The sequence below is a fragment of the Vanessa atalanta genome, chromosome 4 (assembly GCF_905147765.1).
Source record: "Vanessa atalanta chromosome 4, ilVanAtal1.2, whole genome shotgun sequence".
NCBI classification, from domain to species: domain Eukaryota; kingdom Metazoa; phylum Arthropoda; class Insecta; order Lepidoptera; family Nymphalidae; genus Vanessa; species Vanessa atalanta.
Window position 1 is genome coordinate 7,971,201 of NC_061874.1, and position 13,594 is coordinate 7,984,794.

The 13,594-nt window shown below is 29.5% G+C and overlaps 1 protein-coding gene across 1 annotated transcript in view; it reads right to left on the reverse strand.

Moving 5' to 3' along the window:
* Nucleotides 1-7,788, reverse strand: part of LOC125077800 (carbonic anhydrase-related protein 10) — a 28,138-nt gene extending 20,350 nt beyond the window's left edge. The window contains exons 1-2 of the mRNA XM_047689864.1: nt 7,560-7,788; nt 1,347-1,578 (exon numbers count right to left, since the gene is read on the reverse strand). Of these exons, the coding sequence (XP_047545820.1) occupies nt 1,347-1,410 (64 nt within the window). The 5' untranslated portion in view covers nt 1,411-1,578; nt 7,560-7,788. The remainder of the gene's footprint in view (nt 1-1,346; nt 1,579-7,559) is intronic.
* Nucleotides 7,789-13,594: the final 5,806 nt, after the last annotated feature.

A 13,594-nucleotide genomic window follows, 5' to 3' on the forward strand; every position in this document is an offset into this window, starting at 1 on the left:
GAGATTTAAATGGAAACAAATAAAGTGTGAAGCAAAAGGAGCTCAAACAAGGTCATAAAACATGTCACTGGAACGAGCCTATATATAATCAGCTTAGTGATAAATTGGTAAATAGCACGCGAACGACACAGCTGTTTCCGGGCTTAACCTCACGCCTGTCTTCTTCATAGCTCACCGACTTCGACCATTGCAGTGCTACGGAGATAGTCGAAACTGCGACGAATGACGTTACGACAAGACATACTTTAAAAAGTTTTCAGATAACTTTATGCGACGCTTACTACAAAGCGTAGGTGTTGATGCGAGTTTCTTAATTCGTTAAAAGTAAACGTGAAATTCAGAATAAGCCTTTCACTTTGACATATCAATTTGTATTGTTATATTACAGATTAAGTTATTAGGCATTCCTTACATAGTACACATGCAAAGAGCTTAGATTAAACCACAAGTAAAATTATCAATCCACATAGTATTTAGAATATTAATATAATAGGCGTATGTTGATAATTAATAGTTATTCCATAAGACGATTGTCTTACTTAGTCTTTTCAGTATTTTTTCCCTTGTTATTTCGATCGTTGTTGCTGTTTCGATCGTCGTGTCGCAGTGCTACTTTAGACCAACCGACCGACGTCTCAGATACCAAACAATATTGACCTGTATCGCCGAGGGCTACATTGAATTTTATTATTTCAAACATAAATAGAATTCATAACAATGAACTTCGTTTATCCATACTGTTGTTAGTTGTTTTTTATCAGTTCTATGAATACATTTTTATTTGTTTTCAACTCCAGTATTTTACTAGATTTAAAATAAAAAAAAGCTGAATTCCATTGTATAGATAAATAAAGTATGACTTCAGTAAACTGAGATATTTTATTACAAATATTATACGATACTCTTTTATCGTTGATTTTTAATAACTTTATTTTCTAAATACAAATAGTTTTGGGTTGTTGGTGTAGTTGTAAAGTTTTATTGATATGAATACAATCATTAATTTACTTGACGTCACGTGACGACCTGCTTAATATGTTGTACATAAACTAAAACGCGATTACTATAAAAGGCGAATCAATTTCCTTACGAATATTATGACAGTCTACTTGATATTTACAATCTTAAACAGTATCTGTATAAAATTATACATTTAGCATACTATTAGTTATTGGTAGTTTTTTAATCCGTTAATAGCAAGCCAATGCTTGCTTCTAAATTAAGCGCCTCTTTCACCTCACCTCGCCATTAATCGAGATATTATGCTAATTTATTTAGTGATTATATTAATTGTATAAACATCTATAATTAACGATTAACTCTTTGATGTTTTACTTAAATCTTACCTGTATAAGACAGTAAAATTTGCAGTATTGCCGACGCTGTTACCGCACCAAGGAGGTTGTACATTGTCTATGACATATCTTTCGGCTCCGGCATTTGAAATTGTCTATAATCTTGTAAGAGTAAAATAATTGTCTTCCTTTAACTTTTTCATGGTCAATAATTCGGACTAAATCAAATCTTATAGTTGTGAATGTCGTAAGCGTGACTCGTTGCTCCGTTTCATACTGTCATCTGAAACAAAATAATCGATATACTGTTTCAAATTTTATAAAAAAACAATTAATAAAGAAATATGTCGAATTTTAGTGCAATGTTTCCATATGTAACGTTACTCTTGCTAAAATGTTTCATTTCTGCCACGTACTCGGTTGCACGAGCGTCATTTTTTTTATAATAAAACAATTATTATTAATGAACGAACATAAATGCGAGCTCATAATTATGTCAACATTTTATTTTCCAACGCAATAATTTAAAGTACTATTAAAATAAAATCACTCGTTCTATATTACGGATAAAATTAAATATTTAAAACATGGTTATACAGGTGTTTTTGAAAGATATATATTTAATTAAATTAATAACATATTTTGTACAATATGATATTGATTCCCTATTTTGAATATCATATCATAGTTGGACAAAAACATGCATGTGAATTTTCTCTTTGAAAGTATGTTTATCATTCTGTGGAAAGATGGGCCTTAAAATGTATGTTTTTTGGCACTAGTATTAGACTTATATATAAACGAATTTGATTAATGAAAAATATAATTCAGTTATAAGTAATTATAACTTCATCAACGTCGTTTCCAACGACATTGTATAAGATAAATATTTTTCATTGAAATTCAAATCTATGTATTCGATAAATTAACAAAAACAGGTTGTTTAATTTAAACGTATCTTATACGGAACCCAATGTTTACTCTTGCAAGTACATTTATTGCTGAATTTATTCAATAAATAGAAACATTTTTGCATTCGCGTACGTCTGTTGCAAAATTGGCGCAGCATTCATAAATCCTTCATAGCCTTTATAAATTAATGCAGGCGCGATTCCAACACGTAACGTTACGATTCGAAGAGTTGCTTTATGGGATTAATATAGAATTGTGATTTTTTTATTTGAATTTTATTACATGTAAATCTAATTACTTATTTGATTTGTTAACTCGTAGTTTCATTAATTGTCATATAAAAATGACAGGCGGTAAATTGATATCGGTTCGGTGTGACATTGATTCTAAATCGTTAAAAATAATTTAATTCCAAGCGAAGAAGTGTATGCGAATTTTTAATAAGAATTAAACACAATTTATAATTTATAAACGGAAACAAAAAAAGGATGCATTTAGGATGTATAAATATATATAGCCGAGTACCGTCCTCTAGCATATATATATAGGTATATATAGAGGAATTTGTTGTATTTATAAAGATAAACGATTTGTATTATTTTTATATTTTTTGATATACCTATTTATTAAGAGATATACAATAATTAATTACGATTTACTATTTCATCACATTTTATATATTTTATTGCAGCGGAAAAAGATGAAATAAAAAATATCTACTTAAGTAACCCCACGTTATTAAAAAAAAACTTTACTAAACAAATTTTATACAACTTTAAAATATAAATGCGTTACTTAAAAAATCATTATCACATGATAATATTATTATTTAATTATTCGTACAATCAGTGACAGTGACAATGATTATTTATGTTATTTCTGTGTCTTGATTTTTAACTTAAGGCGATATATAAACAATACGCGTAGTCCGTAAAGACATAGTGAACCCAACGAAATGTGAATTACCTAAAAATACCATTTAATAGAATGAAATAAAAATTATTTAAATTTAGTTTTTCGTCGATGTAATTAAAATTAGTCTAATGTAGCGGAATTAAAAACAACATGACTTCGAAAAAATATATATATATATATATATTATTAACGAGTTAGTAGGTACATAAAAAGGATAAGAATGCTTACAGTAAGTTATTATTACAAAACAAAATTGTAAACAAAATATTTTGTCAGTTTGTTTCTATTTTTCAAAATCTTACAATAATAAAATCATGGCCGCACTAAAGTACAAGTTAGACACATAAATTCAAAGAATATATTTACCTAAGAGTGCTTCACACGAGAGCAACGCTTTCTATGCATGTGGTAACGAATGTTATAAATAATATGCATCGCAGTCTCCTGACAAAAACATTTACAAATATACCTACAATAATATAACAGAAATCACAATAAAGATGTAAAATAACGAAAGGTAAGGTATTTTTGTAACGAATTCATAACTAATTGCTACTTCAAAAGTTGTTACAGTAATAATTTCGTAAAAGCGGAGATTTGTGTCTACATAAGTTATCGCTTGAAACTTGCTGATAATGGAAATTTGATAGGTAGCGGTGTTGTAACACTTGGATGTAAGGTCCTACGTTGGTTCGCTTCATCGTATAAATAAGCGTGAAGTTGTGTGGTATCACGCGAACCGGTCATTAACCCTGCTTCACGGTTTACTAATGGGAGCTGAGGGTGTCAAAACGACCGCAACGAAACCGTCAACTATAAGCGGCGGCACAGCTAAGATTGTAATACTTGTTTGTATAATAATAGAGACTACATATACTTGTTTGTTTAATAGCTTATCATAGTTCGTTTATATTCTAACATATAGTTTTAACACCAATAAGTTCATATATTATCGTTAATTTAAATTGTTTTAAAGTTAACTGTTGACTCTTTAAAGCCTGATCAGACTAACAGATTGACAGAGCTTTAAAATACCAATAAATAAAAAAAAATAAAGTGTAAAAAATATTGACAGGTAATACTTTCATATATTAAGTTTCTTATTAGTTTTGATCTAAGTCAATTAATAGAAAGTACATTTTTATTAAAAAATAATAGTTTGAAAACAGCAATTGTTATGTTAACAAATCACAATCCCTACTAATATTATAAATGAAAATATCCTTACTTGTTATAGTGGATTGATGTGAATGATTTGATTTTACTTATATTGGTTTTTTTTTAAAAAAAAGAAGGCGAACGGTATAAATGAGCCGCCTGATGATAAGTGGTCAAAATCGGTCATAAACTTTAGCTTTGTAAGATATATTAACCATTACTTGCATCACCAATGCGGCATCTTCGGAACTAAGATGCTATGTCCTTTATGACTGTAGCTACAATGGTGTATTCATCCTTCAAGTCTGAATATAACTATACTAAGTAATGCTGTTTGTCGGTAATATAGGTGTGGGTGGTACCATCCACACGGGCTTGCACATAGTCCTACCACCGAGTTGATTTGCAAATAAACACAAATCGAAAAAATACAACTTAAAATTAATCATATCAGTTTGTTAATAGGATACATTTATCAAATCAATTTTGTTGCATAAATTTTATTGAATTGAAAAGTGAAATCTATTCAAATTAATATTAGCATTGGCATTAGCAGCCCGTAAATGTCCCACTGCTGGGATAAAGGCCTCCTCTCCCTTTGAGGAGAAGGTTTGGAGCATATTCCACCACGCTGCTCCAATGCGGGTTGGCGGAATACACATGTGGCATGGCAGAATTTCGTTGTTTCGTTGTTGTTCAAATTAATAATTTAACTTTAAATACAATTAAGTTTGATTAAAGCAATGCAGAAATAAAACAATAATAATGTAACAATAATTGATCCAGATGATCTGTTATCTTAGTTATATTTAAATTATTTAGCTTACTTTACGTACGACAGCTAACACAAAAAAAAAACATCAAATAAAAATGTTCATTTATATCGTACTCTAATGTCAATGTATTCATTTATTTTCTTCAGAGTTGAATCGAACATTGAAGATATTTTATCCTCAATTAGGCGGATTATATGAGGGTAGTGCCGTTTAAATCTTTGGTGTTTTTAAGCTCTAAATTTTATGAGAATCATAAGCTTCAAGCCGTATTCCGTAACATTGTTCTCACTCTCCACATGCAGGTCGAATATCATCCAACATGCAGGTTTTATTTATTTTTTTATTTAAGAACATCCATTATCTTGTATGGAACACGCAACGCCTTCTTTAGTCAAGATTCGTGTGTGATTTTTATTTTCTCTTGTCATTAAAAAAACGTCAAAGTATTTTAAATTTTTATTTAAATGCATCTAATCGATTCAGATATTTAAAATTGTAATTATAATACTCAGGATTTAAACAAGATCATTAATTTATTAATACATCAAATGTATAGTTTGGTGAATTAAAGTTATATGATTTTATAGATTATAAAAGCCGCGGTCGACGTCCAGGTTTCAATGAAAAGCGTACACATTGCTCAGTTCTATGTGCACATAAAAGTTTATCGCGGCTGTCGCATTTATTCGTAATTACGCGTAATTGGATGCAAGATAGTAGTACGAATTCAAATCTACTGAATTTTGTATGTAATGTGTGTGTTAATATCGTGGTATAAAATTGCAACATGACTTTATAGTAGCGAATTGTTCGATTGTATATCAACTGAATGTAAGATTATTTCTGTTAAAATTAAAATTATGTTTAATTTGCGTGACTCGTCCCCTTTACGACAGAGAATTATGCCAACTTTTACGGTGTAAGCACATCACACGTGTCCTTGATTTGTTGATTGCTTGGCCTTTTTCTTTTTTTTTATATATGGCAATTAATTTATTGCGGTTACACGGTTTGATCTTACTTGGTTTTATTAAATACTAGGTACCCGCGCTGGTTTCACACGAGAGCAATGTGGGTTATACTTAAGATATAACTTTCTAAAAGTTACAGAAACAAAAATATTTGAAATATCCTTTTTATATTATAATATGCATAAATAATACATATAAATCTTCCTCTCGAATTACTCTGTTTATTGGTGAAAAATGCATTAAAATCTAAAAGATCTAAGCGCGGCAGGAAGTGACTCTGATTGATGCTATGTAGAAAAGCAAAACTTGTTGCGGCTTCAAAATTTTTTTTTCATGTTTGTTAAATAGATAATTACATATCTTCTTTTTATTCGTATAATTTTTTTCATAAGTATAACGATTTATTTTACTATTTTGCCAGTTAATTCATAACAACAACTTACAAGTGAATATTTAATTAAATTTACGTATAACTAATAAAGGTACTGTAATTAAATAAATAACAGAAATTAAACGTATTCACTAGAATTATTAAGCAGCAGGGTTACAAAAAATGTCAATAACATTATGCTAAAAGCCGTGAACAGAATGGAAGCAGAGCGGAGTGGAATGTCAGGAAAATATTTTTTGAAAAGGTTCGCTTTTTCAAAGCCACGTCGTCGTTGTATTGAATGCGTTTTAATGAAAAAACATGCACCGATTCGCAACAGTCTAGGGAATTAAATCCTCGGAGCGGCGTTCACGATACCAAATGCATCGGTTGGAATTTTCATTCGGCCGAATATTATTTCCACGGGGATTTGGCATCTGCCTATTTAAAATTATGGCAGCGATTGATACATTTTGAATTAGTTCCGAGTGTTACAATCGATTTACCATCGAGTACATTCCAAATTGGTTTCAGTTAGGCGTTTTATGTTTTATTGAATTTATATACACATTATGAAATGTTAAATATAAATAAATTAAATTTAAAAACTTAATATTTAAGTGAAAAAGATAAAAAAAATGCATTAAAAGGGAAACTTAAATAATATCGCGAAGACCACAATAGAAATAGTTTTCATATATATCATAGTGTTTGATAAATATAGAAAAGTTTTTATTAATTTTATAGTTATTCTTATATTTATAAGTATAGTTATATAACAACCAGAAATTATTTGCAATTTTTGAATTCGACAAAAATGTTTTCCAGATTATAAAATTATTTAAAATTTTAGTAAAGTAAATAAAATAAATTAAAAAGTAATATAAGTAAATTTGTATCATTATTCACTAGATCGTCTTCAACAACTAATGTTTTATTTTAAAATATTATGAAATAAATAATTATATATCTCACTATATACACATTAACTAGAATAACTAAAGAAATCGGTTTACTTCTGATAGTAAAAATATACGATTAATATTTTAAATTATTTTGTTGCATGTAATACGAAATAAAATAAGTGTAATACACTATATGATCATATGTGTACTTCTAAATAAATTATTATAATTACTAATAATAAAAAAAACGTACGTACCTATTTTAAATACGCTGGTTTCTCAAAACAAGTTTTATACATTTTAAAACACTGATATCAGTTTAAACCTATTACAAATACTAGCTAAACTTTTTTCTGAAACGAAAATATATTTGGGATTTTTTACGAGAATATTTTTATCGCAGTTAAAAGTTTGAGCATTGTCGTAAAGTTCCCGCCATTTCACGAAATATAGGTCTTAAGTCCCGTCTATGCGGTACAAGGTGCGCGGCGCGACTGAAGTCTGAAGGCATGTTTCACTGGGAACCACAGTCAACATGATCCCGCTGGCCTACCTTTCAAGTTTTCTATTCACTGCTACGATTCGAAATGTCATATACGGCTTGTTTTGAACAATGTAGATTCGACTATAAACTAGTATATTTAACGTTCAAAGTCGTTTGACGTGAATCATTTTTTGTATCGTTTGTAACTACTTTCAAATAACGCTTTACTGAACGGAGTTACAAAAGGATGAATGAAACAAATTGTTTCACAGGAAATTAAACTTTGAAACACTATTCATAAGGTAGTGATCATGAGATTGGCCAAAAAGTGAACCTGATACGGAACGCTGGAAAATGTTTGAATTTTTCCATGCCAGACGGAGATAGATAGAGTTTTTAGCGACAAAAGGGTACGGCCTACACAAATCAAGTGGTGGGGATGATCTTAAAATGTTCTAAGATGTGTGAAGACAAACTCGTTTATCTATCTATACCTCGGTAGAAATATAGATTCTTCGATAGATTTATGAATATAATATAAACTGGAGTACAAAATCAATAACACAGAATTATTCTTTAATAATATAAATACGAACTAGTGTAAGAACTCTTTCATGAAACATGTAAACATTTTCAAAGGACCTAACTCAAAGCAAAATGTTGTTTATTTTGTTAGGAAAGAAAGCCTGTATACAACGAAGAAAACGGCACATGTCAGAGCATGAATAAAAGAAGAGCTATGTTTCAGACTTTCAAAAGTTTAGGTAGTATTTTTCAGGGAGATACTTACATTTCTCATGTTGCGTGTCGGTCGTTAGAGCCATCTCGGGTTCAACGAAGTTGCTTTTATATGAAACTCGTTATTTTTAGAATGAAATACAAAAATCTTCAATTGTTTTAAGCGAAGAAGATAATAGTATTTTTGTTAACAAACAATAATACTCTAGTGAAGCGTTGAAATCTTAAGTTATTGTTAAAGATTGCTAAATGTTTAAGTGTTATTTTATAGAATAGTTATGATGTACTAAAGAAATAAATATCCACCTTCACAGATATTTATTTAGTGGTTTGAAAGCAGTTTTATTTAAAGTTTATATGAAATCTAAAGAATACTGTATGTTTGTTTATTTTACATATATATGTATAAGATGGGCTTTAGTTGTTTGCTACTAGATACAGTAGATAATAGAGTGTAAATATATGAGATTTTTTTTTTACATAAGTAAATGAAATACAAAAAAAAAATAAAGTAAATTATTATCTGCTGAGTTGTTTGTATTTTGTAATAACACTCTCGAAAATCTTACTTACTTAGCCCACGCTAGAAATCTTTTAAAGGGCGGCACCTTTAAAAGGAAGAACAAAAAACTAACAGAAACTTCAAAAATAACAGATATGCACTAAAACTGAAAAACAACTCAATTGGATTTTTATAAAAAAAAATGTTTTTGTTTTACAAAGCTTTTCAATTTTAAGTCGGTGCCTTCAATCAAAAACCTTTTAATGAAAAGCCAATTGTGTTATTTTTTAGTGCTTATTCTGTTTTTTTTTTTCGAAGTCAGTTTAATATACATATTTTTTTTAATTTTGTAACTTGTAAATCAAATTTTTTTAATAATATCATTAGTTGTTTTTTTAGAAAGTTCAATGTAATTATTGAGTATGCCAGTGTAATGACGAGCACAAGGGACATGACATCTTTGTTTCCAATATTGGCACATTGCTGATATGAGGAATGATTATTACATCTCCCCTAAAGTAACCGATTTCCACGGGTAGTCGTGAACAATCACCATCTGGTGGTTTATTTACGGGTCAGCCTAAGTATAAGACTTAAGAAATCAGAACGAATGCATTTGTATATGCATTTATGTATTATCAATGCAAAAATATGATAATTTAAAATTATGTTGTTATATTTTGTGATGTTATTGTACTCTGTTGGTTATTGATGAAATAAACATTATTATTATTATTATATATTATTATTTTTGTACTACATTATACAATAGAGTAATTTTTTTTGGAAAATGATAAAAAACAGCTCTTAACAATTTTGGAAAATTAATAGTAATCACTGCCTTATGATCGTAACGTGTTGCAATTGTTTTATTAAATGAACTCGCTGTTAACGTATGCCACATTTAAGTAGTGATTACCGCATGTCAATATTCAAAACATCAAAATTTTGGAATTTTATTCATCATGTGTCAGAATAAAAAAGTACGTCCGGTAAATAAAAATAATTTCAGTAAATTAAGCAAACATTACTCACACATTTCTAGCTCCTCTAAGTCCAGCATTGCGGAACGATAGCAATAATATACCAACTAAAGGAATTTACGAGCCCAATGTTTGACCCTAAATTCGCGTAATAAATTATGGTTTACTTTGTCGTTTATGAGGGCTGCTGTAGACATAACCGTGCTGGGAACATGTGTAACAGATTGCGGCAATAAGGGAAATTGTCTTTTTTATGAACGCCAGCCGACGTGAAGTAACGTCAAGAACAATCTGACACTTACGGCTGATCGCTTTCGTCTTTAACTTAAACGTCTTTTTGATAGCAGATTTATTTTATCGTTTATATTATTAATAACGTCATAATTCTATTGGATTACCAATAATTAAATTAAAAATTGAAAACTTATTAATTGATGGTGATAATTACTACATATGGATGTACGTCATATACTTAGCATAACATCAAGGAAAGTCACATGATAAAAGTAGTAACTAAAGGAAGTGCTATAATTATACTTACGACATTTTTTAAATCATTATTATTATTTATATATTAGTGTGATTGAATAAAAATGTGTTTTAAGAAGCTTTCGATACACAATACTAAGTCTGTATTTATTTCTTTAGAGTTTATACTAAAACGTACTTTAGTGATTATTATAGCAGCATCAAGCACATCAATATAACGTCACTGTAAATATTTATCATACATTTTTAAGCGAATAGCAATGATTCTCTGCTGACCGATTTCAGCCACGGCTGTTATTCTCTGAGGTCCAATAATGTGTGCGCAAAAACTAGTGGTCTCTTTACTCCCTTACTCTCATAAACCAACGGGATAGCAAACCGGGAAGAGTTCAGGTTAAGCATCCACAGCATTACGTGATTTTTAGACACGAGGCTGTTCACACTACTAACTTCCAAACTTCGGGATGCTACTAAAATTTCTTGAAAATAGAATTATTTTACGTAATAAATATCTTGAGGCAGTAAAGCGTTGTCAGGACGAAAGCTAAAGCACAGTATACTAATGTAATAACATTTAATCTTTTAGATAAATATTGACAAACAGGCAAAATGCCACCTAATGGTAAAAGGTCACCACCGATACCTCTCATTATATAACAACAAAATAAATGAACAGCGTTTAAAAATATTTAAATGACAATGCTTTAACAGTTATTTATTATTTTGTTATTAAATAGAAACAAATAATAAGTTAAAGAAAAATATCTCAAACCGTATACAATGGAAAGAGATTGAGAGAAAGAGAAAGATAATGAGAAGGCCACCTAGAGCGAGCATAACGTTATTTTCCTTACGAGGCGACTTTGTTACTGTGTCTAATTATATCTAGTTTTACTGACTCTCACTCATCCATCAAACCGGAATACAACGATTCTAAGTTATACTGAGTGGCATTAGAGTATATTATGAGTGGATGCTACCTGCCCAGACCGCCTTGCACAAAACACATACACACATACTATACATATTATAATTACGGTTTGAGAGGACTGGCGAAGCTAACGCGTAACTGCTTGAGATGCATCTTAAGCATCAGAGTGCATAGAATCGCATGAACTTTACTGAATGCGTACACACATATGAAAGTTCTCAACATAATATAGATACGTACATACATATATATAGTTTAGTGTGCAGCAAATTAATACAATTATTTTAATTTTAACTCAGTCTAAAAGTTACATATTGGTTACTAACACCGACATAATATGGATTAATTTATATATATTATTATTATTTTATTTCGAAATAATAGTACCTAATTATATTGTGTAGGTATTTCCTTTTAAATTTGTATTTTGTATTCATTAACGAGACATGAATATGAAGTTAGATTTTAAGCGATCAAATTGAAATTCAAAAATCACTTTAAACGCAAAAGTACAGCTACTTTTAAGAACATCAATATAGTCTACCTACAGTATTTCTAGTGAGTTAATTACAATTTAGTCGTTTATCTTTCGTACCTGAAGTGTCCAGTGTGAACTGAATCCAGAAGTTAATTTCACGGCGTATTTCTCGCACCGTAGGAAATCGCCTCCTTATTTTAAAGCGCTCTTGTGTAAAATGGAATTAATTTATTTCTTTTTACTCATTACAAGAATTGTACCTATTTGTTATTTTCTTTCCTTCAATGGATCTATACAGATATTTTTCTATAAAAATATATAAGTATATATTTTTTTAGTTTTAGTATCGTAAGTGCATTAATTACTTGTGTACCTATCTATTCCAAAACAACTTCTATCATCAGTTACGTTTTTCTAATTTAAATATTCCAAATATTTATATTTTCTTACCGTGAGAAACCCTTAAGTTTTAACGAACAAGCTATCCTTAATTTTCTATGTAGTTTCCTTAGCTACTTTAAATGTATAAACCTACCCAACTGTCTCTGACAGACAATATTATGATGACGTAAACTTTATAAGATACGGCGTTTGAGCGAGGTAAGTTACTTGCTTCCTGTATAAACGGTTTATAACAAAAGTTACTTTTGTTGTAAGACAATAAACTGATCATTTTAACACACCTTATCCATAATATAATTCCAACAAGATATCTTGACGATTATCCGATTTTTTAAATCGTCATTTGCATACATTTTTTCTTATTGAATACTATACCATTTTATATAAAAAAAAATATATTTTATATTATATTTAAATCATTTTTAATAAATATTGTATATAAAAATCTGAGCTATGACCAGTTGAAAAGACACTGGTTCTTAACAATAGATCGCGGGTTCAAATATAGACAACTGGATGCACTACTGAAATGACACGTGCTTAACTTTAATTTATAATTCTTCTCGTCTAAAAGAGAGACAGAATACCGTATCCATCTCCCTCAGAGATGAGGCAGGCAGCTTAAGCCCAGCAGTGGGTTATTTACATCACATAAATTTAATAGGGATGCAACCAGGGAATATCCCAAACAATAAAAAAAATCCAAATTGACTCATAATTCATGGAGTTCTAATGTAACATACATAAAATATTACAACCGAATTGATAACATTCCTTTTTAAAGATGGTAAAAATGTAACTATACATTTATAATATAATTTAAAATTTAGAGAGTCGTTGTCAAGAATATAAAAATATTTACAAAACGATCCAAAGGGAAAACACTGTCCATCATATCATCCACCAAACAATTTCCCCCGTTGTCTCAGAAATTATCTCAACAGGCGACGTTCCCCGTACGCCATTATTTTCCTGACATATTTTTCTGTAAGAACGTTTTATCCGTTTCAAAATATACTTTTACAATGTCTAATATCTATTATATTCGAAAAATACTGTCTCGAAGACTTTAATGGAAAATTCTGGAATAAAAAAAAACTTGATGCGAACGAGGAATTTGTTAAAAAAAAATGTTAAAAATCTACGATAAAAAGTTACCTTTTAGTAAATTTTTCAGTTAAGATTATTTAGAACAGACAATTTTGATAAGAATTACCTACTTTTTATTTACTTATTTAAATTAGCTACATTATTACAATCTTATATTTATATGTGACTAAATTTT